Source organism: Artemia sp. Qi Xiang Cuo, chromosome 8 (assembly GCF_049724085.1).
Source record: "Artemia sp. Qi Xiang Cuo chromosome 8, ASM4972408v1, whole genome shotgun sequence".
In the NCBI taxonomy this organism is placed as follows: Eukaryota; Metazoa; Arthropoda; class Branchiopoda; order Anostraca; family Artemiidae; genus Artemia; species Artemia sp. Qi Xiang Cuo.
Window position 1 is genome coordinate 47624987 of NC_142801.1, and position 26502 is coordinate 47651488.

The 26502-nt window shown below is 38.0% G+C and overlaps 1 protein-coding gene across 5 annotated transcripts in view; it reads left to right on the forward strand.

Annotated features, from left to right (window-relative positions):
• The window catches only part of LOC148949492 (uncharacterized), a 151991-nt gene that overhangs the window by 3292 nt on the left and 122197 nt on the right, over window positions 1–26502 (forward strand). For all 5 annotated transcript variants that reach the window (XR_016142087.1, XR_016142088.1, XR_016142090.1 and 2 more), the window contains exon 2: window positions 24845–24938. Coding sequence is in view for 2 of the 5 variants with exons in the window: in XM_089092991.1 (XP_088949117.1) it covers window positions 24845–24938 (94 nt within the window). In the remaining 3 variants the exon portion in view is untranslated. The remainder of the gene's footprint in view (window positions 1–24844; window positions 24939–26502) is intronic.

A 26502-nucleotide genomic window follows, 5' to 3' on the forward strand; every position in this document is an offset into this window, starting at 1 on the left:
CATAACATTTTGAGAATATTCTAAAACAAGATAAAGTTACAGAAAAAGATATACAGTAGACTGAAAAAGTTATATTCAAACTAAACAGAGATTCAAATACAAAAAAAATTCTTTTTCAAATGCAGGAAAGAGCGACTAAAAACAAACTAGAATTATCCCGTTTATGATGGGGGCTGTCACTTCCCATTCCTTACATAAGCTTAACTAATGCTCAATCAAAAATAATTTAGAGGGCAACAATGTAGCCATTTACAATTGCAAGTGTTTTAAATTATAGTACAAAAAGAAGGGAATTGAAGGAGCGGCAGTTCCCCACATATATAGGATAATTCATTGCCTTTTTTATTTTTTAATTCCTGACTCTATGTATAATATTTTTTACTTTGTTTCTACTTTTATTTGAGATCGACTCTCTACTGCTATCTAGTTGCTCGTTTCTTAGAGATATAGCCCATTTTACAGTCCAACACATAATTTAAATTCACCACATTTTAACTAATATTGCACATAACTGGCAAAATTCCGCTTTGCAGCTTTTTACCCCTCCCCATATTCTTACCCACAAAAAATGCATGCAAACACTCTGGGATTAATTAGAAGAAAGATAATACATTAAATGCTAATTGTTTAATATACATCTTCTAGCGTGTGAAAATTGCTCCGTGCTAGTATTATTGCGCCCAACCGAATATTCTTCGATGTTTAAGTTGCATATTTTCACAGTCCAAGAAAAATTGTTCGTGACAGTCTGTATCTGTTGTTTATTTTGTAAGTATTCCAGCACGACTCAAGAGAAATTCAATTTGAACCTCTCGTATGGCAGAAATCTCTCTTTATGTTTTAGGTGTTTCAAAATATGAGTAGATTTTAAAAACTTTTTTTTTTCGGAATCAACGCAATAGCATCAACTTTGCTTAGAGCGAGGGTGTTTTTCATGTATTGTTACTGTTTTGACTCACACCACTTCCCATAGAATAGTGGATGGCTGTAGAATGTTGGGGGATGGATCATTGCAAGGCCGTATCCAGGAAACTATTTGGGGGGGGGGGTATCCTCGGTTTGGACCTAATCCATGTCTAACGGCAAAAGGAGACAATAGATAGGAACATAAAATACTGTATATTGAAGTTAAGAAACGTAATAGTTACAAAATGAATTCATAGAACAAAATCAATTCGACGTGTTTTTTGAGTTGCGAACATGTCAGTAACTTTATCAGTGTCAATAGCAACATCCCTGTGCACTGACAGTAACGCTACACCTGTCAAACGTTCTTCAGCGGTTGCATCTCATAGCCATGTCTTAAGCCGTCGCAAGGTAGAGAAATTCCTTTCCGATGTAGCACTTGAAACAGGCCAAGTAGCTACAATTGTAAGAAGGTGGCTGATTTTTGGAAAGAAATCAGCATTGCACGTTTCAAGTGCAGCTAAAGCCGAGACTGGTCTTTGTTTGTTGTTAACGTTCTTCCACTTCGTTTTCGACAATTTCAGTTCGTGGCTTAGGCATTTGGCTCTGGTAAAAGGTCAGAGTCAATATCAATATTTTCACTGGTTTCTGCGTCAGACAAGTTTCTTTTGTCTAAGTTCGCAGGTATGAAGCCGCTTAAAGTTGCCAAAATTGTACGATGCCCTGTGAATCTCTCCCAGAGTTCTGACATGAAGTAGTCCATGAATGGAATGTATATGGAAGCTCTGTACGCTTCTTTCGGCAAACCGATGTCATAGTGGTCGTTTCGACGACGACCAACTCTTGGAAATGCCAGTTCTATCTTCAGATCTCTGGCAAAATCTTCAATTTTTGAATACAACGAGTCGAACGAAGGGTCTGCGTCTTCGTGTAGGCCCACAACTGTCAACACCACAGTTTCAACGTGGTCGCATGCAAGCGCCAATTCACAGTCAACAGCTTGAAGAACTGTACACAGCGGCAACGTAAGACCAAAGAATTCTTTTGCTACGAACAAACTGGTCAGAAACTGTCCTTGCTTCTTTGAGCTTGCTAACTGATGTGCCTTTGCGGAAGTCTCAACATTCACGTTTCCTTCTTGAAGCTCTTCCAGTGCTTCTAAAACTGGCTTATAGAGCTCCGCAAGGCGGTTAAAGATATCGTGCCTCTCTACCTACCGTGTATCACAAAGGGTAATGAGAGTAGTTTTTCTAGATTCTGGCATGCATTGTCGAATTCTGTCTTTGAGTACCTGGGTACGGGAGGGGGATGAGCCAAAAAAATTGCAGATCAGAGATATCGTTCCAAAACACGTTTTCATGACTGTAATAGAGCAAGCTGAAGTGATCGCCAGGTTGAGTGTACGTGCTCAACAGTGGACAGAAATAGCTCGTGGACACTCCTGTATAATCCAAGCTTGAGTGCCTCTCAAACGCCCACTCATAGTAGCTACTCCGTCATATCCCTGTCCTACAAGCTTGGTCAAATCCAGACCATGGTTTTTCATGGTTTCTAATATTGTGGTGGCCAGATCTTGCCCGGTTAAATCTGATACGGGAACAAACCCAAGAAAATCTTTGCGCAAAGTTCTGCTTGAAATATACCGAACAGAAATGGACAGCTGCTCTGCGTTTCTTATGTCAGATGATTCATTCGCTAAAACTGAATAGCACACACTTCCGTTTACCCTTTTAACAATATCAGCCTGAATCATCTTTCCACAAAAACTAATAAGCTCATTTTCCTCAACTGGGGACAGATACATCCCATTTCCCACACTTTTTTCAATATGCTTTTTCAGCTCGTCATCACCACATCGCATTCTCATTCTCATAAATCGTTATCCGCTTGTCGCTTTCTGATTGTTTCAGTGTTAGATACAGACTGACCTGGGATTGTATTGCAACAGCTAAGAGAAGGCTGAGCTGTAGAACAAGATATGCTGCTTAATGCTAATAATTGACTCAATTGTTCACTCAACGGCAACTAGTTGAAGCTAAGCCGGTAATTATAGTGACCGTGTGATTTGGTAAGCTTAAAATATGCGAGTTTCATAAAGAGGTCAAAGTGTTGGAAAAATCAATTTTCTCGGACACTTCGGGGGGGAATTAAACCCCCTAACCCCACTCCCCCTAGATACGGCCTTGGCTCATTGGTCAGAAATTAAAAGCTCTAGTCCAATTTTTAAGAGTAAAAATCAACCGAACGTCAACTGACCGTCTTTTCAACTGCCTAAGCTCCTTCTGTCACAGCCTTTCCGTAGCCCCACGTTGTATTTTGTTCAAGATTCCCTACAATCAGTTTAATTAGAATGATTGAAAGCCAGATGGGCCCCCTGAGACAATATAGCCCCAGGGTATGGACCTCAAATCATGCAAATATCCCTCATGGAGCAGAGGCTTTATACACGCATTTAGTATCGTTGCAATCAACACCGTACAATGGTTTATGTCAGTTGCTGGGCCATTGGTCCTAATTCTTCATCGGTAAATTTTAGTAAAGCGATGAATGCTTTCTACCTTGATAAAATCAATATTAGCACACATTTTGGTCTATATATTTTGATTCGTGAATGTCCCAAGATCATTTGGGCATTGGCCTTAAATATTTGGTAACATTGGTTAAATAACCAATGTCAAATAGATATGTCAAATATAATTTATGATTTCTATCATCGCTGATTTCTTTTGAATCCGAAGTCGATTATTCCAAAAAGTATAATATTAACTGCTTACATACCTGTACTTCTTTGGGAAAGGACGGAAAAGTGGACAAACATCATATTTCAAGCATTTTAAGAAATTGCATCTTTGCAATTTTTAGCGTTATATAGATAAATTTTCGTGGAAGGATTGGATTGTTATGCCAGTCTAAGACTAGGATCGTTCAAAGACTTCGACCTACATATTTACCAAGCCTGATATGTGCTTTCGGTTAAAGCTGGTACTTTAAGGTTCTTGAAGTCACTACTACTATTACTGGTACTACTATTATTAACTCACTGCAGTATCAAGCTTCCTGAGGCCAACACAGCTACGCACGTTGCTCTTCCATCCCAATTTATTCAAATCCTCCCTTTACACCCTCTCATGAAGTTCCCATTTCCCTTGAATCTTTCTTTACGACATCCTACCACCCCAACCGCGGACTACCTGCTTTCCTTTTAGCCTTAGACGCTTGGCCGAAAAGGATAATCTTTGGTAATATGTCATCCTTCATCCGCAGAACGTGTCCTGGTCATCTCAACCTTTCTCTCATTATAGCCCTAAAAAGTGGGATTAAACCATACTTTTCGTAAAGCCTAGCCTACTGTTTGAAATACTGTCGGTCAGTTGGGTAAACCAGAAAGATCCGTCGTTAATTTCTCTGGAAAACATATTGCAAATCTTACTCCGTTTTTTGTAGTGCCCATGCTTCAGAGCCATATTTGTAACTTCCACTGTAACTAAAGTTCACTGTATCTTCCAATATTTTAACCTTGGTTTGCAGACTTACCTTCCTTTTTTCCAATCTTTTTTCAATTGTGAAAGAACACCCTGAGCCTTGGTTATTCTACTTTTAACGGTTCTAAGAGCTTACCCCCAGAAAATAACCCCTCGAAAAATAACCCCTGTGTAGAATAATCCACTTAAATACCCCCCCCCCCTCCACAGAACATACTCCCTGGAAAATAAACTCTCGGAAAATACCCCGGAAAAAACCTGGAAAATAACCCCTTGGAAAATACCCTCCCCCGGAAAATACTCTCCGTGAAAAATACATCCCCGCTGAAATGGAAATATTCCCAAAAATTTTTCCCCACTGAAAATTCCCCCAAATAACCCACCTACGCAGAAAACTCCCCCATTATTATCGTTAAGCCATGGACCAATTTCAGAACATAAAAAGGAACTTAAACTTCTACAATGGGGTTCTCTGATTGTTTTGTAGTTAGGGAGAATACAACAAAGAGCGCATTTTAATGCACATCACAGCTCTCATTGTGCCATCAGATAGATACAGAATTAGTTCTAAGGGAGAGACGAGGGGAGGGTAGAGGTAGAAATTGGTGTGCAATCCACAGGGTCATAACCAGGATTTTTGTTCGGGAGGGGTATTTTTTCGGGTTGGGGAGGTGCATTATTTTCGGGGGAGGGGGTACAAAACAAACTTTAAAAAACGCATAAAAAATCTAAAAATGATATCTTCTCCCTAATGATTTCTTGAAATATTTCTGATCTACGCTGCTATTATGAAAGTAAAAAGTAACATTAAACCCCAAACTGAGCAGAATTTTTTTCGTATAGGGGGGGGGGACTGCCCCTTCCTCTTCCACACCTCCACCTCAGAGTCGCAGTAACTTTGGAGGGTGCTCACTAGATCAGAAATCGTGAGTTCCAGTCCCTTTTCTATAAGTCAAAAGTGAATAAAGACCAACTAGCGACGGGGGAGGGGATATTTTCTTGGGGAGGTATTTTCCGGGGGGGGGGGTTCCATGGGGTTATTTTCATGGTTTGTATTTTCAGGGGGTCCACGGGGAAGCCTATTCAGTGGGGGCTATTTTCCGCAGTTTTTTCCGGGGGGTTAACACCGGTCACCACTTTTAACACCGTCTTTACTAATAATACTACCGAAATGAGTGAAGCTGTCAACGTCATCGATCTTTTCGTTACCCAACGTCAACTTTTCATCTTCACTTATTCCTAGCCTTAGCGACTTATTTTTCTTAAGATTAATTTTCAAACCTATTCTAGCATCTTGAACTCGCAAATACTTTCTCATATTTTCAGCTCAGATGCTGAAGTCCTCAGAATAATCTAAATCCAGAGTAGTAATGATTTCAAAAATACAAGCAGAGCGCCTGGGTACCGCCCAAAGACTTTTCAAGACATTTTTCTTCAAGACGTTTTTCAAAATGTTTTAAGACGTTTTTCAAGCTCTTTATCACGATTTAAATTTGATTGATCATACACATCTGTGAGTTGGCCTGGCAGCCCAACACCACCTTGGCACTCTGTAAGAGCGAATTGTAAAGATTCTTGAATCACAACATGAGTCTGTCACCGCTAACCGTTTTCACATGTTGATAGCCATGACGCTTACAGTGCCTCAAATGGTTCTTTAACTTTCATTCTATGCGGAATCTAGAAAGAGCAAAATGGACAATAGTAGCATAGCCCCCGTTTTTTCCCTTTACTCTCACTTAAAACCCGACTAATACCTTTCATAGGAAAAAATATCCAATAAACCTTGTTCAATAGCAGGCTCGTAAAGAAGCCATACCCAGTGCTTCACTGATTCAATGGACGGATCCCTCGCTGAATATATGACCCCCTTTTTATCTTTACATTCCCCCTTCTCAAATTCGGTATCATAGTAAAAAAGTGAAATGCAGCTTTAAATGCTCATAGGCCCGCTCAAAAATATCTATGACTAAATGTTACTGGATATTGACCATTTAAACAGTTAAAATATACTTTTGGAAAGTCTGCCTCCTCCCTAGGCCCATTAACTGCCGAATCGTCCAAATATGCTTTACTCACACCCTTATTTTCCTTGGGTATAAGGGCTGCCATAAGGAATGCGTACTTGAAGCACTGTAGCCCTGTGTCGAAACGAATTTGTTGTACACCCTTACACCCCTTTAAATCTGAGCTTATTTTATAGAATTTTACGCTCCCCCCTTTCCCCTCCTACCTCTAATAATACAATCCTTTTTAAATTTACTAACAATAACATCTAAATTTTCAATAAATAAAACTATTGACCCATTCCCCCTCTCACAATAGTAATCCAATTTAGTTACAATACTGTTAATCCATTCGAAAAATACATTCTCAAAATTATGCCGGGTAAGTCTGGATAAAGTGTTTGCCATAATTTTTTTCTCTGGGTGGTTCGAGTTTCTGGGTGTGCTGGGTGTCAGACATCCTGGGGGATGTCTGGGTGTGCCTTAATCTTATCCCTACCCCCCTTCAATTTCTGAATTTGTCTTTGAAGAAGGGCTCGAATCTTGTCTATATAGGAGTGGACTATGTCTGTAGAAAACGTCATATTACTGCCTGCCATAAGTAAGTTGAATGGATTCTCTAAGTCAGCCCTATAAACATATAACTTACGCAAGTCGGAGTTCGATTAATAAAAGCCCCTCCCCTTACGATGACTGTGAATATTCAGTGGGGTTGTCGTACCTGGTCATAATGCCAAGCCCGAGATCCGTCACGAAGATATCTAAATCAAAGTTGGGGGAGCTACACTATTTGGGTTCACCCGCTCCCAAGATAAGTTTACGGAGCATGGAGTGAAATCTCCCAGTTCACATACCATATCTTCGAGTGCATCAACGACGGCGTAGTCATCCCAATGTCACTTTGCTTTTCTTATGTGTTTGGCTGAGCCAAACCCCCCATTGAAACATTATTGGAAGCCGCACTATCACCCTCTCCAAACCAGTCTATCAATGGGCTATCAATGAAATCGTCTGCTTTGTTGCTATTACCAGTTCCCTTAGCAGGAACCTTGAAAAATATGTGAAGGTATTTTCTTTTTTGAAACAGTTATGATTTTTACCTGAAGAAGAATATATTATTTTCATTGTGTTTAATAGCCTATTTTTAGGGCCAGGCCCCAGAACTATCGAACAGGGGGTCTCTAACAGCCCAGTTATATTCCCTTTAAAATGGTTTGGTTTTATTAGTCTGAACAAGAATATATTATTTAAGCAGGGTTGAAAAACCTATAACTTTATTTTTTTTTGGAGGGGCAGTGCCCCAGCAGTATCGAACAAGGTCCCCAACAAACCAGCTATTTTCCATTTGAAATAGTTTGGTATTATTAGTCTGAACAAGAATGGTTCACTATGTTGAAAATCCTATGACTATTTTTAGGTAGGGCAGAATCCTCGAACAAGAGCCCCCGACATCATGTTTAAAAGCCTATAACTATATTTTTTAAGGAAGGGCAGAACTCTCGAACAAGAGGACTCCAACACTGTGTTTGATAACCTGTAAAATTATTTTTTAGGAGGGTCGAACAGGAGAACCAATACATTGTTTTCTGGGTAAATTTATTGTTACCTTTTCAACCTCCTGCCTTGTGTAATTAATACGTTAAGTCTTTGCCACTAAGAAACTGTTCACATAGTAAATAAGTCAAATATAATAACCCCATGGCTTCTACGTTCTTTTTGAAATATGTCGAGGATTACTATTCGAAATTTTGAATAATAGTGATTTTACTTAGGAAAGGGCTGGTATTATTAGTGTCCATATACACCGCTTGAAGTGAAGGTCCCACATCCACGCTTTGTATGCTTGTTCCAAGTCGTAAAACTCCCACATCTTCACATTGCATGTTGGACATCAGGCAAATTGCCTTATGGAGATTCCGCATGTGCCTTCTGCATGTTGGAAATTCCGTATCATCGTCACATACCCTAGGTTTCTTTGGAGGAGGAACCCATTCTCGACTCGGGTTTTCCCGACATATAAATTAAATTTTTAGTTTTTCTAAGAATTGACCCTTAGAAATCAGCCACAAAAATCATAATTTCAAAAAGTATTGTGTCCCTCTTGAATTTAACTCGAACAACTCATCCCCATTGATCCCCCACCCCTACCTCAACGGGCCCGTTCACTTTCTCCCCCTTTCTTTATCATTTTCAGAAACCTTCTCTTTTCGTCAAATCTATATCTGCTCTCCAGCGTAAATTGTCGCTTTTTATGTGCATATCGTGAAACATGATAACTAAGATTTAGTATGAACCTCCCCCCCCCTAGGTACTAGGTGATATACACACGTCGGCAAAATACGGTATTGATAGGAGGCTATGGGGCGAACATTAGCTGTTGATGCGTAACCCTTTTGTTCTAAGAGGGATTTAATCTTTTAAAGAGATTTAAGGGGGTCCCTCTTCTCCATGTGAGGGAGCCTTATACATTATTAAAAATCATGATTATGTTCAAAAAGACGCCAGTTTAACTCTCTGTATTTACCAGTGGAAAGAACATAACACATCTTGCCATTTTTATGCATATATAACACATTTTCTTCATTAAATATTCTCGCTAACTGTTCTACTTCTTAAGTTTTTCAAAGCCGAATTCTATCTCGACCAAAAACCTTCAAATTTATTTTACAGTAGTAAGTGCAAAACACCCTTTGGTTCAGTTAGCTAATGGCAGGGTGGATATGAAGGTGAGATTTTGACATGCACCATTCGCTGATATTTAAGGTTTAACTGATAATAGCTTTTCATGCTAAACGCACCCATCGAAAGACGATAATATTGACTATACTTTTTAACGTATAAATTGGGAGTGAAAATTAGAAATGTAAGGAAAAGATAGCGATGAGGTATTAAGGAAAGAGATTGAGATACAAAGTAGAAAGAAAAGGAGGGTAATTCAAAAAAGTTAGCAAATATTTTGAGGCACTGCTAGGGAAGGCACTACTACAGATAGGGGTCACCCCCATCCCTTAACGTACTTACAAAGTAAATCCTTACCTGTGGAAGTATTGACGACTCATATGTTTTGTTTAATTCCTTCTGTCACTGCTCATCTTGAAACCTGTACTGTTAAATCTCTTCGCTTCTATGCGAATTTTATACCCTGGAGAAACAAAGAACTACCCGGTCCACTACCCGGTAAGAGGGTCAACAAACTCTTGTGTTAGCTAAGTAGTGGGAAATATCTGTTGTTTTTATTCATGAGGCTTTTTTGAATCAAAACACGTCTTGCGTAAGCCCACCGAAAGAAATGACGTTTACCCTCAAACCCAATTGTCGTAGGTTTACAAAGGTTTTCTGGAATCGAAAAAAGGGTCATTGACCTTCAAACGTTCGTCATTAACAAGCTCGTTTGAATTTTACATAAGTACTCAGTAAACCAAATAAACAATGGATCAACGTCTTGGAAAGTGGCCGGAGGGTTGGCATGACTCTTATTACACATGTGAGGGCTCCTCACTGGACTAGCGTCTTCGAAAATGCCCTTACGGGACGTTGTCACTGGAAGTCTTAAGGGGATTCTACTCATAGCACTAACCACTCTAATGTATTTGTCTGTATACCATTCAAAGATAAGCCTTTGCCAAGGCTATTCCATCAGTTTAATTGAACGCTTGCTCATAATATATAAGACTGAGAACTAAAGGTGTTTAACGACTCGTGCATTTCTCAATTATTAACTTAAAAGTAAAAATGTAGTCGACACACCCTCTACTCTTCCTAAATCCGCACTGTTCTTCTATAATAACTTTGTCTACAACATCTGAAAATCTAAAAGGTATCATCATACTAAGTAAATTGATATCTACGGAAACCAGGCTAATAGCTCTATAATTACCATATCAGCTCTTCTAACCTTTCTTATACAGGGGTTTATTTAGGGTTTACCTAAAATCGCTAGGTAGTTCTTCTCTTTTAAAAATCACCTTCATTAACTTCTTTCTAACCTCACAGCCACCATATTTAAGAAACTCATTTACCAAACTCTCATCATCTTTGGCCTTATCATTTTTCAATTCTTTTAGTATTGTCACTAATTCTTCCACAAAATAAATCTTCCTTCACATCCAAAGTGTCACAAAATTTTTCATTTTTCTCTATATCTTTTCCTGCAGACCTATCCTGTTTGAGCACATTCTCAAAATATTCTGCCTGTATATTTTTAACTCTTTCCTTACCACAAATTTTAGCATAGTTCCAATCTTTAACCGGGAAGTATTGAGGGGTCAATCTATTTAAGTGGCCAGATATGCTACTGGAGCTACTAGTCCCTCAAGATGTTATTACGAACACATGGATCTTACGCAAAACTATAGTACAACTGTATGTTACGTAAGAGGGATTGTTTGTTTGCTTATGCAATTTTTTTTTCAAAATGCAGGTGTTTATTACGTAATAGGGAATGTTTACCCATGTTGAGGATGACGTAATCTTGCGTGACTTATTAGATCTATTGAGAATAACGTAATTTCACGTGACATGTTAGAGTTCAGGGCCCGTAGGGAACTCCTGGTTGTAATATATGACGGCACACACGGGAATTTTATGTAAAGACGGAGCCCATGTGAGTGTTATGTAATGACGGCACACACGTGGGATGTTACGTAATACTTTAAGCGCCGTTTTTTTTCGAGGTTTCATTTTCTTCAAGGTGTTTTTTTTTCTAGGCGTCCTTTTCTTTCAGATTTTTTTTTTCGTTGAGATAATTTTCCTCGTGATTTTTTTTTATTTTCATAAAGGCATTTTTTCCTTTTTTTTCTTTGAGACATTTTCTACAAGATTTTTTCCTCAGGGAAACTTTATTATCCGTCATCAAAGATTTTTCTGTGCTTTAGGAATTGAATGTAAGACCAAAAATTCCCCCCCCCCCAATGGAATGGTGCCTTAGGCACCTGGATCAGCAAACTATTCCTAATATTATGATTTGGAAAATACTTTCTAGTGGAAAAGATTCGGTAAAGATTTGGATCGCGTGTTTCCAACCCATTCCCCTTGAAAGTACGCTAAAATCCAACAATGCTATTGGTTATTGATCTATTAGGCACACCTGTTTGTTAAGTAATGGTTTAGAGGGTATTATCAGGGAAATTGAAAATTGTTCTTAGCATATTTTTTTCTTAGTAATAGAGTCTTTTACTCTATTGGAACTTGAATTTCATCAGAGTTGAAATAAAACCAAGAGTATCCTTATCGCTAAAACATGGTACACCTTCATATATGGTCAAAAGTCTATATTTTCCTCTTCGCTACACGTAATTTTACACTTATATAAGAGGCAATCTTGAAAGAGCATACCTATATACATTGGCTACAAGATGTATAAATAGCATCAGTGAAATATATTGAAAATTCATCTTGAAACAAAGAATCTAAAGAATGAAGGCTTTTTATACAGGTTGGTTTTATTAAGAAAAACCAACATTATTAACCGCATTATTTTTAGGGCACAGAAATCGATATTATACAGGTGGGAAAGGGTTACTTTCCCCTATCATCAGTAGAGGTCTAAGTACCATTTTGCATGATGCCCTAGGAATTCCCATACTATTTGCGTGATGCTCTACACCTTTTCAAAGAGAGTCAGAGCTCCCTCACACAGTTTCACGTGCACATTGCAAAAAAGCATGCAAAAACCTATAAAGTGATTAAACACGTTTTGAAACTACATGCTATTTGCTTATGTCCCCTTGGTAACTTTCCAAACAAAGTGATAAAAAAAAGCGAGCAGTACGAACGGGGATTCCCCACACAAGTTTGTTTCAACTCCACGTTTTCAACCAGACTGGTTTTTTGACAACACCCATTTTTTAGGGCCAATCAGAGACAGCATGCTTATTTTTTAATTGAATTGAGATGAAAAGTCAAAGTCTAGCATAAAGAGCAATGTATTTCGGAAGGGGCGAGCTGCCCCCTCCGAAATACCTTGCTCCTTATGCTAGACTTTGATTTTTCATCCCAATTAAATTAAAAAATAAGCATCTTCAACTAAAAATAAGGAGCATCGTTAAAAACTAAGACGAATGGAAATTATCCCGTATATGAAGTGAGCTGCCCCCTCCGAAATAACTTGCTCTTTATGCTAGACTTTGACTTTTCATCCCAATTAAATTAAAAAATAAGCATTTTCAACTAGAAATAAGGAGCATCATTAAAAACTACGACGAATGCAAATTATCCCTTATATGAATTGAGCTGCCCCCTCCGAAATACCTTGCTCTTTATGCTAGACTTTGACTTTTCATCCCAATTAAATTAAAAAATAATCATTTTCAACTAGAAATAAGGAGCCTTGTTAAAAACTAAGACGAATACAAATTATCCCGTATATGACGCGAGATTCACCCAACGTAATACCTTTCTCTTTATGATATACTTTGACTTTTCACCCCAATTAAATTAAAAAATAAGCATTTTCAACTAGAAATAAGGAGCATCGTTAAACACTACTCCGAATACAAATTATTCGGTATATGAAGAGAGCTACCCCCTCCGAAATACCTTGCTCTTTATGCTAGAATTTGACTTTTCATCCCAATTAAATTAAAAAATAAGCATTTTCAACTAGAAATAAGGAACATCGTTAAAAACTAAGACGATTGCAAATTATCTCGTATATGAAGCGAGCTGCCCCCTCCGAAATACCTTGCTCTTTATGCTAGACTTTGACTTTTCATCCCAATTAATTAAAAAATAAGCATTTTCAACTAAAAATAAGGAGCATAGTTAAGATCTAAGACGAAGTAAAATTATCACGTATATGAACTGAGCTTCCCCCTCCGAATTACCTTGCTCTTTATGCTAGACTTTGACTTTTCATCCCAATTAAATTAAAAAATAAGCATTAACAACTAGAAATAAGGAGCATCGTTAAAAACTAAGACGAATAGAAATTATACGGTATATGAAACGAGCTGCCCCCTCCAAAATACCTTGCTCTTTATGCTAGACTTTGTCTTTTCATCCCAATTAAATTAAAAAATAAGCATTTTCAACTATAAATAAGGAGCATCGTTAAAAACTAAGACGAATAGAAATTATCCCGTATTTTAAGCGAGCTGCCCCCTCCGAAATACCTTGCTCTTTATGATAGACTTTGACTTTTCATACAAATTAAATGAAAAAATAAGCCTTTTGAACTAGAAATAAGGAGCATCAATAAAAACTAAGACGAATGCAAATTATCCCTTATATCAAGCGAACTGCCCCCTCCGAAATACATTGCTCTTTATGCAAGACTTTGACTTTTCATCCCAATTAAATTGTAAAATAAGCAGGCTGTCTATGATTGGCCCTAAAAAATGGGTGTTGTCTAAAAAACCAGTCTGGTTAAAAACGTGAAGTTGAAACAAACTTGTGTGGGGAACCCTCGTTCGTACTGCCCGCTTTTTTTTTTACCTCTTTATTTGGAAAGGTACCAAGGGGACATAAGCAAATAGCGTGTAGTTTCAAAACGTGTTTAATCACTTTATAGGTTTTTGCATGCTTTTTTGCAATGTGCACGTGAAAGTGTGTGAGGGAGTTCTGACTCTCTTTGAAAAGGTGTAGAGCATCACGCAAATAGTATGGGAATTCCTAGGGCATCATGGAAAATGGTACTTAGACCTCTACTATCATCATCGCTTCAAAGTTTTCTGACGTTTGAATTGCCCAATAGATATTTTTTATCTGAACAGTGGGAACACAGCATTTTATTGTTAGCACAAGATATTCCAAGGCAATTCACGCCACCGTGACACTCAATGGCTGGCACGTGGCAGTGGCACCCTCTTGCGTGCATTACAACACCTAAAGCATTTTCGGACATTTTCCTACAAAATAACCGTTTACACTAGAATCGATCATTTAAACTTGAAGGGAAATTTCCAATAGTCTTTCTTCTGAAGGCTCATGGCAATTTAAGCCAGCGTGGCGCAATGTGCCTGTCTAGTGGCACCCTCTGGTACCCATCATAATCACTTGAGCGTTTTCTGACGTTTAAACGCCCTGATAGATATTTTTTATTTGAACTGCGGGAACATACCATTTCATTACTAGAATGCGATAGTCTAAGGCAATTCATGGCACCCTGGCCATCAGCGGTTAGCATGTGGCACCCTCTTGTGTGCATTATAACACCTAAAGCATTTTCGGATATGTTCCTACAAAAATAACCGTTTACACTAGAATCGATCATTTAAACTCAAATGAAAATTCCCAATAGCGTTTCTTCTGATGGCTCGTGGTAATTTAAGCCAGCGTGGCGCAATGTGCCTGTCTAGTGGCAACCTCTGGTACCCGTCATAATCACTTAAGCGTTTTCTGACGTTTAAACACCCTGGTAGATATTTTTTATTTGAACTGCGGGAACATACCATTTCATTACTAGAATGCGATAGTCCAAGGCAATTCACGGCACCCTGTCCATCAGTGGTTAGCAAGTGGCACCCTCTGGCGCTTATTAAAGCACCTAAAGCATTTTCAGACATTTTCCTCTAAAGTAACCTTTTACACTAGAATCGATCGTTAAACTTAAATGAAAATTCCCAATAGCGTTTCTTCTGATGACTAGTGGCCATTTACGCCAGTGTGGAACAATATGGCTGCCTAGTGGCACCTTATGGTACCTGTCATCATCACTTGAGCGTTTTCTGACGTTTGAATATCCGATAGATATTTTTGTATTTGAGCTGCGGGAACATACCATTTCATCGCTAGAACGCGATAGTCCAAGACCATTCACGCCACCGTGGCTATCAGTGGCCGGCTCATGGCAACCTTTGGTGCGCATTATCACGCCTAAAGCATTTTCAGACATTTTCCTAGAAAAAAAAAACCGTTTACAATAGAATCGATCATTTAAACTTAAAGGAAATATCCCAATAGCGTTTCTTCAGATGATTCGTGGCAATTGACGCCGGCGTGGAACAATGTGTCTGCCTAGTGGCACTATCCGCTACCCATCATCATCACTTGAGCGTTTCCTAACGTTTGAATACCCCAAAAGATATTTTTTATTTGAACACTGGGAACATACGATTCATGTTAGAACGTGATGGTCTAAGCCAATTCACGGCACCGTGGCACTCAATATCTGGCTCGTGGCACCCTCTGACGCAAATTATCACTCCTAAAACATTTTCAGACAGTTTATCACAAAAAATCACCGTTTATACTAGAATCGATCGTTTAACTTAAAGGAAAATTCCCAATAGCGCCTTCTGATGACTCGTGGCAATTGACTTCAACATGCCAAAATGTGCCTGCCTAGTGGCATCCTCTGGTACCCATTATCATCACCTGAGCATTTTCTGACGTTTGAATGTCCCAAGAGACATTTTTCATATGAACTCCAGGATTCCACCAATTTTTTTCCTTTAAAAGATCTTTACGAGGCTGTTTTGATAAGTGCAAGCATGGCTGCGTCCCACACAATCTTCTCTAACCCGTTTCTTTTCTCATTTTTTTTCTGGCTTGTTTGAATTAAAAAAAAAACAACAATACTAAAGTGGAATTGTTTTATTTCTTTTCTCATTCTTCTGTTTCAACCAGAGTTGTTCGACTTTTTTCCCCCCGAAAATACCAATACCAAAGCGGAATTGCTCTGTTTTTTCCCAAAACACACACAAAAACACATACAAACACACAGAGTTAGACACACAAACACATAAATACGGACACATAGACAGGTAAACACAGAGCCAAACACACAGACACAGTGAGAGAGAGACAAAAAACACACAAACACTCAGAGTCAGACACGCAAACACAAAGATAGACACAGAGACAGGCAAACAGACATTTGGACGCACAGGTACGGTGATAAAGAGAGTAAAACACACACAAATATATAGAGTCAGACACACAAACACACAAAGACTGACACAGAGACATACAAACACGCAGTCAGAAAAACAGGCGCGGTGAAAGACAAACCAAAACACACAGAGTCAGACACACAAAGATAGACGCAGAGATAGGCAAACTCACAGTCAGGCACACAGGCATGGTGAGAGAGAGAGACAAAAAAACACACAAAAACACAGATTCAGGCAAACAGAAACCCAAACACAGACAGAGAGGACAGGCAAACACACAGTCAGACACACAGGCATGGCGAAAGAGAGAGAGAGAGAGAGAGAGAGAGAGAGAGAGAGAGAGAGAGAGAGAGAGAGAGAGAGAGAGAGAGAGAGAGAGAGAGAGAGAGAGAGAGAGAGAGAGAGAGAGAGAGAGAGAGAGAGATAAACATACAAATACAGAGACCCACACAAACAAACACAAAAAGACAGACACAGAGAGGGTCAAACACGCAATCAGACAAACAGGCAAAGAAAGAGAGCGACAAAAACATAAACAAACATACAGAGCTAGACAGACACACAAAGACAGACTCAAAGACAAGTAAACACACAGTCAGATATACGGGCACTCTGTGCCCGTATATCTGAGAGAGAGAGAGTGAGACAAAACACACGCAGACTCAAACACACAAAGACAGTCACAGAAAAAGGCAAAGAGCCAGTGAGATACACAAGCAAAACAAACACACAGACACACAAGTCAAACACACACACAAACACACAGAGTCAGACACACAAACGCAAGGTGAGAGACAGAAAACAACACACACACACAAACAAACAAAGTCAGTGGATTCAGCCTTCTTCTTAAGTACTACTAGGTTAGGTTAACTTAACCGACATAACCTACACACGGTAGGTTAGGTTAGATGGCGCGGCATCTATTTGTGTGTCTGACTCTGTGTGTTTGTGTGGGTTTTGGTCTCTCTCTCACTATGGCTGTGTGTCTGACAGTGTGTCTGCCCGTCTCTATTTCTTTCTCTCTGTGTATTTGTGTCTGATTCTATGTATTTGTGTTTTTTTTCTCTTTCTCGCCGTGATGTGTGTCTGACTGTGTGTGTTTGCCTGTCTTTGTGTCTATCTTCGCGTGTTTGTTTGCCTGACTGTGTGTTTGTGTGTGTTTCGTGTCTGACCGGTTATATTAATGATGTAAACCCAGGCTCCAGAACTCTAACACTACTGCTACTTCCATTTCTTGAAATAATTCAGTTTAATGCTACAAATATTTTTTACGAAAGCAGTGTTTAGCTCATTATTGGGAACACTCAAAGAGTTCGAATCAGGCAGAGAGGAAATGACACGTCGAATCCAATGAAATCATCGAATAAAATTGAAAGAGCCAGGAACTGGGCACTGGAGACTTGTTTGGCATCCTTAAAGTCCTTTGAGATAAATTTCGTACTTCCAGCTTTTGGATTTGTTAGTCACTACAGTGTTTTAGGGTTAAAATACCTATAGGCTGAAGGTACCTATACCTAAAAATTAGCTAAATTTTTTGTATTTTAATGTGGCTTTCCTGTTTTCCTTTTATCTTTTTTGTGTGGTTTTCTTCTTATTTTTTCTGTACTAATGGATAACTAGCATTAATCGCAGATAAAAATAGGGCAGACGTTTAGGTTTTGCGTCTGCCATCTAGCGTTGTTTACCAATAAACTTTGAAATATGTTTAACTTCTTGTGCATTTTTTTTTGTGCATACAGATTTAAAAAGTTACCGTAAGATTGTAGTATAAATTATGATATTCTGTATGGCGATATTTGTTCCTATTTTCTGTTTTGATTGTGTTTCATAAACCCTATTTTTTCATTTTGTAGTCCCTTATTATCTTACTCCAAAAGTTGAAGAGCAATTAGTTGTTTCCAATTGATAATATCATCTTGCAAACCATTCGAATTAAGATCCCCTTTTCCACTTGTTAGAGTATTCTTGGAAAGTAAAGCCTACTTCAATCGATCGATTTACGGTATTGGGAGCTTTTTAAGTAAAGTTTGCCCAAAAACGTGGTAAGAAACTCGAGTTATGATCTGATTTTACCTAGAAGTTCCTTAAATTAACCGCATCAACACTTTTTATACTGAATGTCGTAACAAACTGGTTTAAAATGCTCGAATAAAAATTAATGGTTCGTTATTCAGTTCAGCTAATTCCTTTAACTTAGAAGTATAGGTGATTTTAACATGCGCCCAAGGACATATCTAGGAACTTTCTTGGTGGGGGGTAGTTTTTTCGGTGGGGGAGGGAGGTTACAAAAACCTTTACAAACGCATCAAAATTTGTTTATGCGCATTTCTGTTACATTTTTTGAAGTCGGACAAAAATTTCACGGGGGAGGTTCAGACACGGTAGTCCCCCTCCTAGATTCAGCCTTACATTCCCCTCTGGGACTGTAAGTAGTGAGAATTTCACTTTTAACCGCATTCGAAAAATTGCCATTGTCTGACAATTATATGGACCACAACTACATAATCATTTTTTATTTTTCACTTTCAAGGTGGACACTAAGAAACACATAAGCCATTTTTGCTCCATCACACATTAGAATACGTTTGAAAAGAAATCGTCATTGCCAATTTTTTCATGAAAGAAACACTACTTATATAGGCCTACAGCTAAAATTTCAATACTTGAATTTTCTTATTTTAAAAGTACAATAATTATCAATAAATGTGGATTATTTTAGACCAGCTTTTTTTCTTTATTTAAATACTAGCCAAAAGGAAATTCAAATTTCACCTGCGTGGAAATTTCAGCTATCAACCCCCTGTATTAAAGCATTTTCTCCTGAAGTATTGATAGAAATCTACCATACTTTAGCGTAAAGAGGGGGTGGGAATAACCTCTCTCACACACATAATAATTTAAATTTTAATGCCACTCTTTACTTACATTGGAAACTTTTGTTTATTTAATCGCTTAGTCCGCTTTTTGTTGTCTTCTACCGCTCGCTCGGCCTCGGGCCTAGTATTCGGAGTGGCTTCGTTTGAACAGTGATGGTCGTGGGGTCTTTAGCCCTCGTAGTTGGCTCTCGGGAGTGTCAGTCTGGACTATAACGTCAATATATGTTACAGAGGAACCAACTAAATTTAACAAAACCAAACTCATGCTCGATTGGATAAATTATTAATGACATAAAAATAAACACTTCTTAATCGGGCTACTTTTATCGTAGCTGGAAACAAATCAATATATACAATAAATAAAAAACCATAAGCCTCTCACACAGGGTACAGGCAATATATAATTCAAACAAATCCGAGCAGGTTTGTCAAAGCTCCGTGAATTTCATATGAATTTTAATGGACACCTACTGGAAATAAACAGATGTAAAAACAGGAAAAGTTTTACTCAGAGTCTACAAGTTGTTCAAGGCGCGGTCAAATTGTTATGAAACCAAACATTCTTTTATTCCGAGTGTCTACATCACTTTCAAGGAAACCAACACATTTTGTCAAACAGTTAGTGGTAACGGACTGCAAGTTAGGAGCGACCCAGCAAAATAGTAAACTGGCACTCTAAAAAAAGGAATTTTGATACCAATAGATATATCAAAATAATTATATATGTATGCTGATTTGTCATATATAAGCTTCATCAAGTTTAGTCATATCCCTCAAAAGTTACGGGCTTGAGAAAATTTGCCTTATTTTTGAAAAAAGGGAAACACCCCCTAAAAACCATATAACCTTAATGAAAATCACACCATTAGATTCAGCGTATCAGAGAACCCTACTGTAGACGTTTCAAGCTCCTATCTGCAAAACGTGGAATTTTGTATTTTTTGCCAGAAGAAAGATCACGGATGCGTGTTTATTTGTTTTTTTTTTGTTTCTCTTCCCCAGGGGTGATCGTATCGACAGAGTGGTCCTAGAATATCGCGGGAGGACTCGTTCAACGAAAATTAAAAGTTCTAGTGCCCTTTTTAAGTGACTAAAACAATGGAGGGCAACTAGGCCCCCTCCCTCGCTCATTTTTCTCCAAAGTAAGCCGATCAAAATTTTAAGATAGCCATTTTGTTCAGCATGGTCGAAAAATACAATAACTATGTCTTTAAAGATGATTTAATCCCCCACAGTCCCGGGGGAAGGTCTGCAAGCTATGAACTCTGCCCAATGTTTACATATAGTATTGGTTATTGGGAAGTATACAGACGTCTTCAAGGGGATTATTTTCTGGTAGTGGGGGGGGTCGGGGGTTATGTGGGAGGATCTTTCCATGGAGGAAATTTTCATGGGGAAAGGGACATTGCTATGGAGGAAATTTTCAAGGGGCAAGGGACATTGCTATAAAGAGGGTGCCAGATATACCATCATTATTTAAAAAAAGGATCAGAAAAGAAAACAAGTTTTCAACTGAAAAACTTTTCAACTGAAAACTTTTCAACATCAAAAGTTAAAACGAACAGAAACTATTACCTAAATGATTAGGTTCGCCCCCCTAGTAAATACCTCACCCTTTACGCTAAAGTTTTTTTTAGTACTTTCATAAGACCTATTTATTCCAATTATCGGCCCTTATAATTAATGGGTCATTCTTAAAGAATTCGAAAAAAAATCCAACTTCACCGCAAAGAGCGAAATATTGACTAGGGGTGCGAACCCCCCTCATATACTTAATAAAAAATATACGAAAATATGCACGCTTCTGGGTAAATCCGCCAGGACAGGACTATCCATTAACTAGAAGAAAACGAAAGTCTTGGTAGTGCAGCCAAAGTCTGACGCCAACAATTCTAATTACTTGGTCGCCGGAAGCCAAATCGAAGGGGTTGACCGCTAAACTTATCTTGGTTCTATCATATTATCGCATGGCTGCATCGACCATGAAGTTGCTGCCGGCACGGCCAAGGCCTCTGCCGTCTTCGGTAGACCATGTTTGGAAGAATTCAACGATCAAACGAGCCACCAAAATGAAGATCCTTGGAGGATCAGTATATTCAATCCTGCTATATGGAGCTGAAACTTGGCCTACAACTGCAGTTGTCCAGCGCCGTCTCAACATTCTTCAATCTAAGTAGTTTTGCACAATCGAGGGAATCCGAAGGACAGACTTTGTCAGTAACAACCGCCTATGAAGTATGACTTCCCAGTCACATTTGTCACACCTGTTTGCCAAGCAGACACTTTGTTGGTTTGGACATCTTTTGCGATTGCCTGCTGACGCTCCGGCTCGGATTCTATACGAATGCAGACCTCCCAGTAGTGGCTGGAAGCGTCCAAGAGGAGGACCCAAGCTCCTAAGGAGTGATACTCTTGGGATTTTCCTGGACCAAGCTGGAATTTTGCTGTCTGATGCAGAGGCCCTAGCTGCAGACCGTCCCACACAGAGAAGGCTGATGACGCTCTAAACGCCACCCGGACATGAGGATTAAGTTAAGTAAGTAACTTAAGTTATAAAAACTGTAAAAGGAGGCTGGAAAATTGTCCCACCATCGCTTGTGAGGTTGACCTCTCGAGTAAGAGGCAGCAATACTTCCTTCAAAAAAATGATTTGAGAATCTGGTTAGGGACCAAAGATTGACGCGACTGAACAATCGAAGCTGCTACAGCTGAATTCTAATCAGGCCAAATATAATTTACTGGAAATAAAAGCATTTGATGTAGGCCATTTGATGTACACTATTAAATAAAAATATTAAGAAAATGCGAAAAAAAATTCAACAATTGGAAAGATGGGAAGAGATCTTGAATTAAATTGTGCAAAAGTTGAATAAATTGTGCAAATGCAAAAATTGTTTTTGCACTCTTGAAAAAGTTGTCTTTGAAGTCAAAGAAAGGAAAACGTTTCCAATATTTATTTTTCACTTGTCTCTTTAAAAAGCTAAGTAACAGTTTCAAAGAAACCATTAATTATTGTTGCTTAGCAAGAATTGACCTAGTTTCGGATAAACAAGGTCAATATGACTCTCCACATACTAAAAAGTCCACGAGTAAAACAAACAGGTCCATGCTCATAGTTTTCCCGGCACTTCCTCGTTTAGAATTTCAAGTTCATGCTATTCAGTTTCCATGGTGAAATGTCATTCCTTAGCTCTTAGAAACAAATGCAATATCGAATTTCCTAGAGAGAGAAATCTCTTGTCATCGCCAAAAGAACTTAAGCAATTAGTTACTTTTGCTTTAACATATGGCTCAAAATTTATTAAGTTCAGAAATTTCCATAAAAGAAAAATATTGTACTATACACGGTTTGAAGCGAAACAGTTAAAAAAAAACAAAACAAAAAAAAACAACTTTTTAGGAAGAGCATAAGAATTTGTACGGGCATTGCAAGGCAAATTTTAAATAATAATATTTGTCTTTTTTTCAAAATGAGACTTGCCTTGCATCACGCGGCTCAGTTTATAAATAAAAGATCAATTATCAAATTAAAAAACATCGTAGCTTTTGAAAGTTCATATCTCTTAAATCCATCTTCTCAGCTGGCATATCAAAGATGGAAATCAAAGATGCCAGGGGACTTTTGTTGTTTTGTTGAGGTTTATATCTGGATGATATGTAAATGACTTAGGCCTATACATTTTAAATTGTTTTGCTATATTATAGGTTTTATTTAAGTTTTGACACCCTAACATGTGTCCTATGAGTTGCTGCACGCAAAACAGCCTTTCTTCCTTTCTTCACACAGTTAAATAAAAAGGCAAGTTTTTTCAACTGAAAGTAAGGAGCAACATTACAACTTAAAATGAACAGAAGTTATAACGTACATGAGAGGGGTTTCCCACTTTATTGTTGTAACGACCCTTGTGTCTCAGAAATGATTCTTGAAGGATTTAGAACAAATTAAAACTTTAGCATAAAGAGCAAGGTATCATATACATAACAATTTGTGTTCGTTTTAGGTTTTAATGTTGCTCCTCACTTTCAGTTGAAAATACTTGTTTTTTTTAAATCTACTTTCTGATTGTATGCCCGGAAATACGGTTCCACCTCCACGAAAAAATCCGACTCCCCTCGGAAAGATCCTCTAGAAAATTCGATCCCAGTGAAAATTTACCCCGGAAAATTACTCTAAGCATCCCCACACATAAGATCAAGTCGATAAAGAGAAATTAAGACAAATAAAAAAAAAAAATCTAATAGGAATTCTGAAAAGTGCCCCCGAAAAGTTCACCCCCCCCCCCCCCGAAAAGTTTCCTCCGAAAAGTTTACCCCTCGGAAACTTTCTCCCCATGGAAAATTGTCTCCGTAGAAAATCCCCCTTCAGGAAACTAACTCCCCCCCCCCCAACCGGAAAAATATATACATACTTCCCAATAAACAAAACCTATGCGTAAAAATGGGCAAAGTGCATAATTTGAAGACTTTTAACCAAGGGTTAGGGAGTCAGGTTATCTCCAAAGGTATACTTATTGGACCGTTCCACTATGCTGAACAAAATAGCGATCTCAAAGTTGAAATGGGGTTTTCTCAAATTGAAGGAAAAGGGGCGTCTGAGGGGGGCTGGTTGCCCTCCAATCTCTGTGGTCACTTAAAAGGGGCACTAGAACTTTATAATTTCCGTTCGAATGAGCCATATCCCCATATTTTAGGACCATTGGTTCGATACGATCACCCATGGAAAAAACAAAAACATACAAAAAACAAAGAAATAGAAACGCATCCGTGATTTTCCTTCTGGCAAAAAATACAAAATTCCAAATTTTTGCAGATAGGAGCTTCAAATATTTACAGTATCGTTTTCTGATACATTGAATCTGATGGTGTGTATTTCACTAAGATTCTTCGACTTTTAGGGGGTAGTTCCCCCTAAAAGGGGCTTCGACTTTTAGGGGGGACTTTTAGGGGGTGTTTTGAAAATCAGGCAAATTTTCTTAGGTACGCAGCTCCTAATGAATATCACTAAACTTAATGAATCATATATATTTTAAATAAGCAAAATAAGCCAATTCTTTTGATATATCTATCGATATCAGAATTATGTTTTTTAGAGTTTCGGGTACTATTGAGCCGCGCACTAACAGTTCGTTACAACGAACTGTTTGATAAGCATAGCATAACAAACTATTGTCACATAGTTTAAAAGGCCAATGGACATATATAGAACCCCTTTTTTCATTAAAAATAATGCACATGGGAGAAACATATAATTGGGAAAGCTAAATTGGTATTTCTGTACACTAGTAAAAAACTTTCATCGTAGAGTAGAGTAGAAAGCGGCTGTATCAGAAATCGGGCTATACTGTCATCTCAATGTCTTCATCGAAGGACGTCTTGGTGGCACTAATCCAAAATACATGTTCTGCAAAAAAAATGTTTTGATTCAATTGGTCCATGTATAGTAATCACTCCAACTGCACTGACTGGGATCGGCAGTCTACTCGTTATGTATTATTATTTAATTTTACATTGCTGAAACCAAACCAGTTCCTATTTTCCACGGAAAACTTATTAATTATAATACACTTACCGTTTGTGTGTTGCAGGTACTGTTTTTTTTTACACGGTAAAAATTATAGTTTATGATTTTGAACTCGCATGATATATCAGTACAGTCTATTTTCACACAATTTATGGAATTTATGAGTGAGTTCCTATTTAAACCGTATATTATAGATGAACTTAATTTCTGGTTTTAGGAACGCATTAAGAAAGCCTGTAAAGTTTGGGATGCATCTCGTTCTAACAGAAAAGCTGTCACTGTAACATCTCTAGAAGAGCTAAAAATTAAAGGTTTGTTATATACCCCTCATTTAATTATGGAAATCATATTTAGGTAAGTCTTTGCCCAAATATTGATTGTCGTGACAATTTCATATAAATACATTGTTTTTCAATGAAAATTAATAGTAATGTTAAAATTTAAAACGAGCAGAAATTGGCTTATATAAGAAGTCAAACTTGAAATGAACATAAATTGGTGGAATAAGGAAGTCAAATGTATTACGCATAAAAACTGTAAAAGGTGATGAAGTAAGCTTTAAAACGAACCAAAAAATACCGCATCTCCTGTTCCTCGAAAGACTAGTGTTTTTATTTACATATGATAGAAACTACATTTACTGCTTCAAATATCACCAATTATTATTATTATTATTATTATTTATTTCTAACCCACACTGAACAGAGGATAAGAAGCAGGTCATCAGCATAGGCAAGATATGAAACATCAGAAAAATCAGAGAAATAGGTAGCCGATATTTTTGCCAGAACTCCTGAAATACATAATTTAAATACGATCGGAGATAAAACTCCACCTTGCCTTAAACCTCTTTTCACTTTAATAATAGAAGCTGGTGCCGATTTCAGCCGAAGAAAAGAATTAGAGTACCAGTAACGAAGAAGCCTTATAACCGATAGATTGACACCGTAACCACGAAGAGCAGAAAAAAGCTGACTATGATTTACACTATCAAAAGCTTTTGATAGATCTAAAGCACATAGATATATACTCCCCTTACAAAATTTCTCAAGGAGCAAAGAAGATAATACACGATGTGCATGCTGACAACCTACTCCGGGCTTAAATCCAAACTGGTTATCTCTCTCAAGCATATTATTAGTCACAAGAGGTAGTAATACATGCTCAAGACCTTTACTAAAAGTGTAAGAGACAGTAACAGGTCGGTAAGAAGAGAAAACTAAAGGAGAATTTCGCCTCTTTAAAATTGAAGAAACAGTACCACACAAAAAAACTCTCCGGTACACTAGAAGTACAAATTCACATCTGGAAAAGTAGGTGTAGATGGTCAATATGGGGGGGGGGGGAGCAATCTAATAAAAGGTGAAATCTGCATATACCATCATTATCAATATTATCTGATTTAAATTTCTTAATCGCTTCAACTACGGATAAATGGGAATACAAAGACGCTGAGATAGGGGCGTACTAAAAATAGCAGAAAGAGAATGAGTATACAAAGAATGCACACGGTAAATAACATTAAAAAAAAATAGAAGAGTAATGGTCATGTCAAGCAGATGCAGGAAGAAAATCACTACTTGGCATATCACTTCTAATCAGCTCAGAATTAACAACTTTTCGCCATTCTCTCTTGACACTGGAAAATCCATACCACGATAACGCATTGACTTAAGATATTTTTTACACTCACTGCGCGTCTAACGTTTAAGGTCAGATACAATTCCACACGGCGGTCTATTTGATTCATTCCGTACTTTTAACCAAAGCTTTGCTTTATTTTTTAAAGTTTTTAAATTAGGATCTAAAGACCAAATAGGTTTTTGCGTACTACAACTAACACGTTGCAGCGGCACTGCAACTGCCTGGACATCT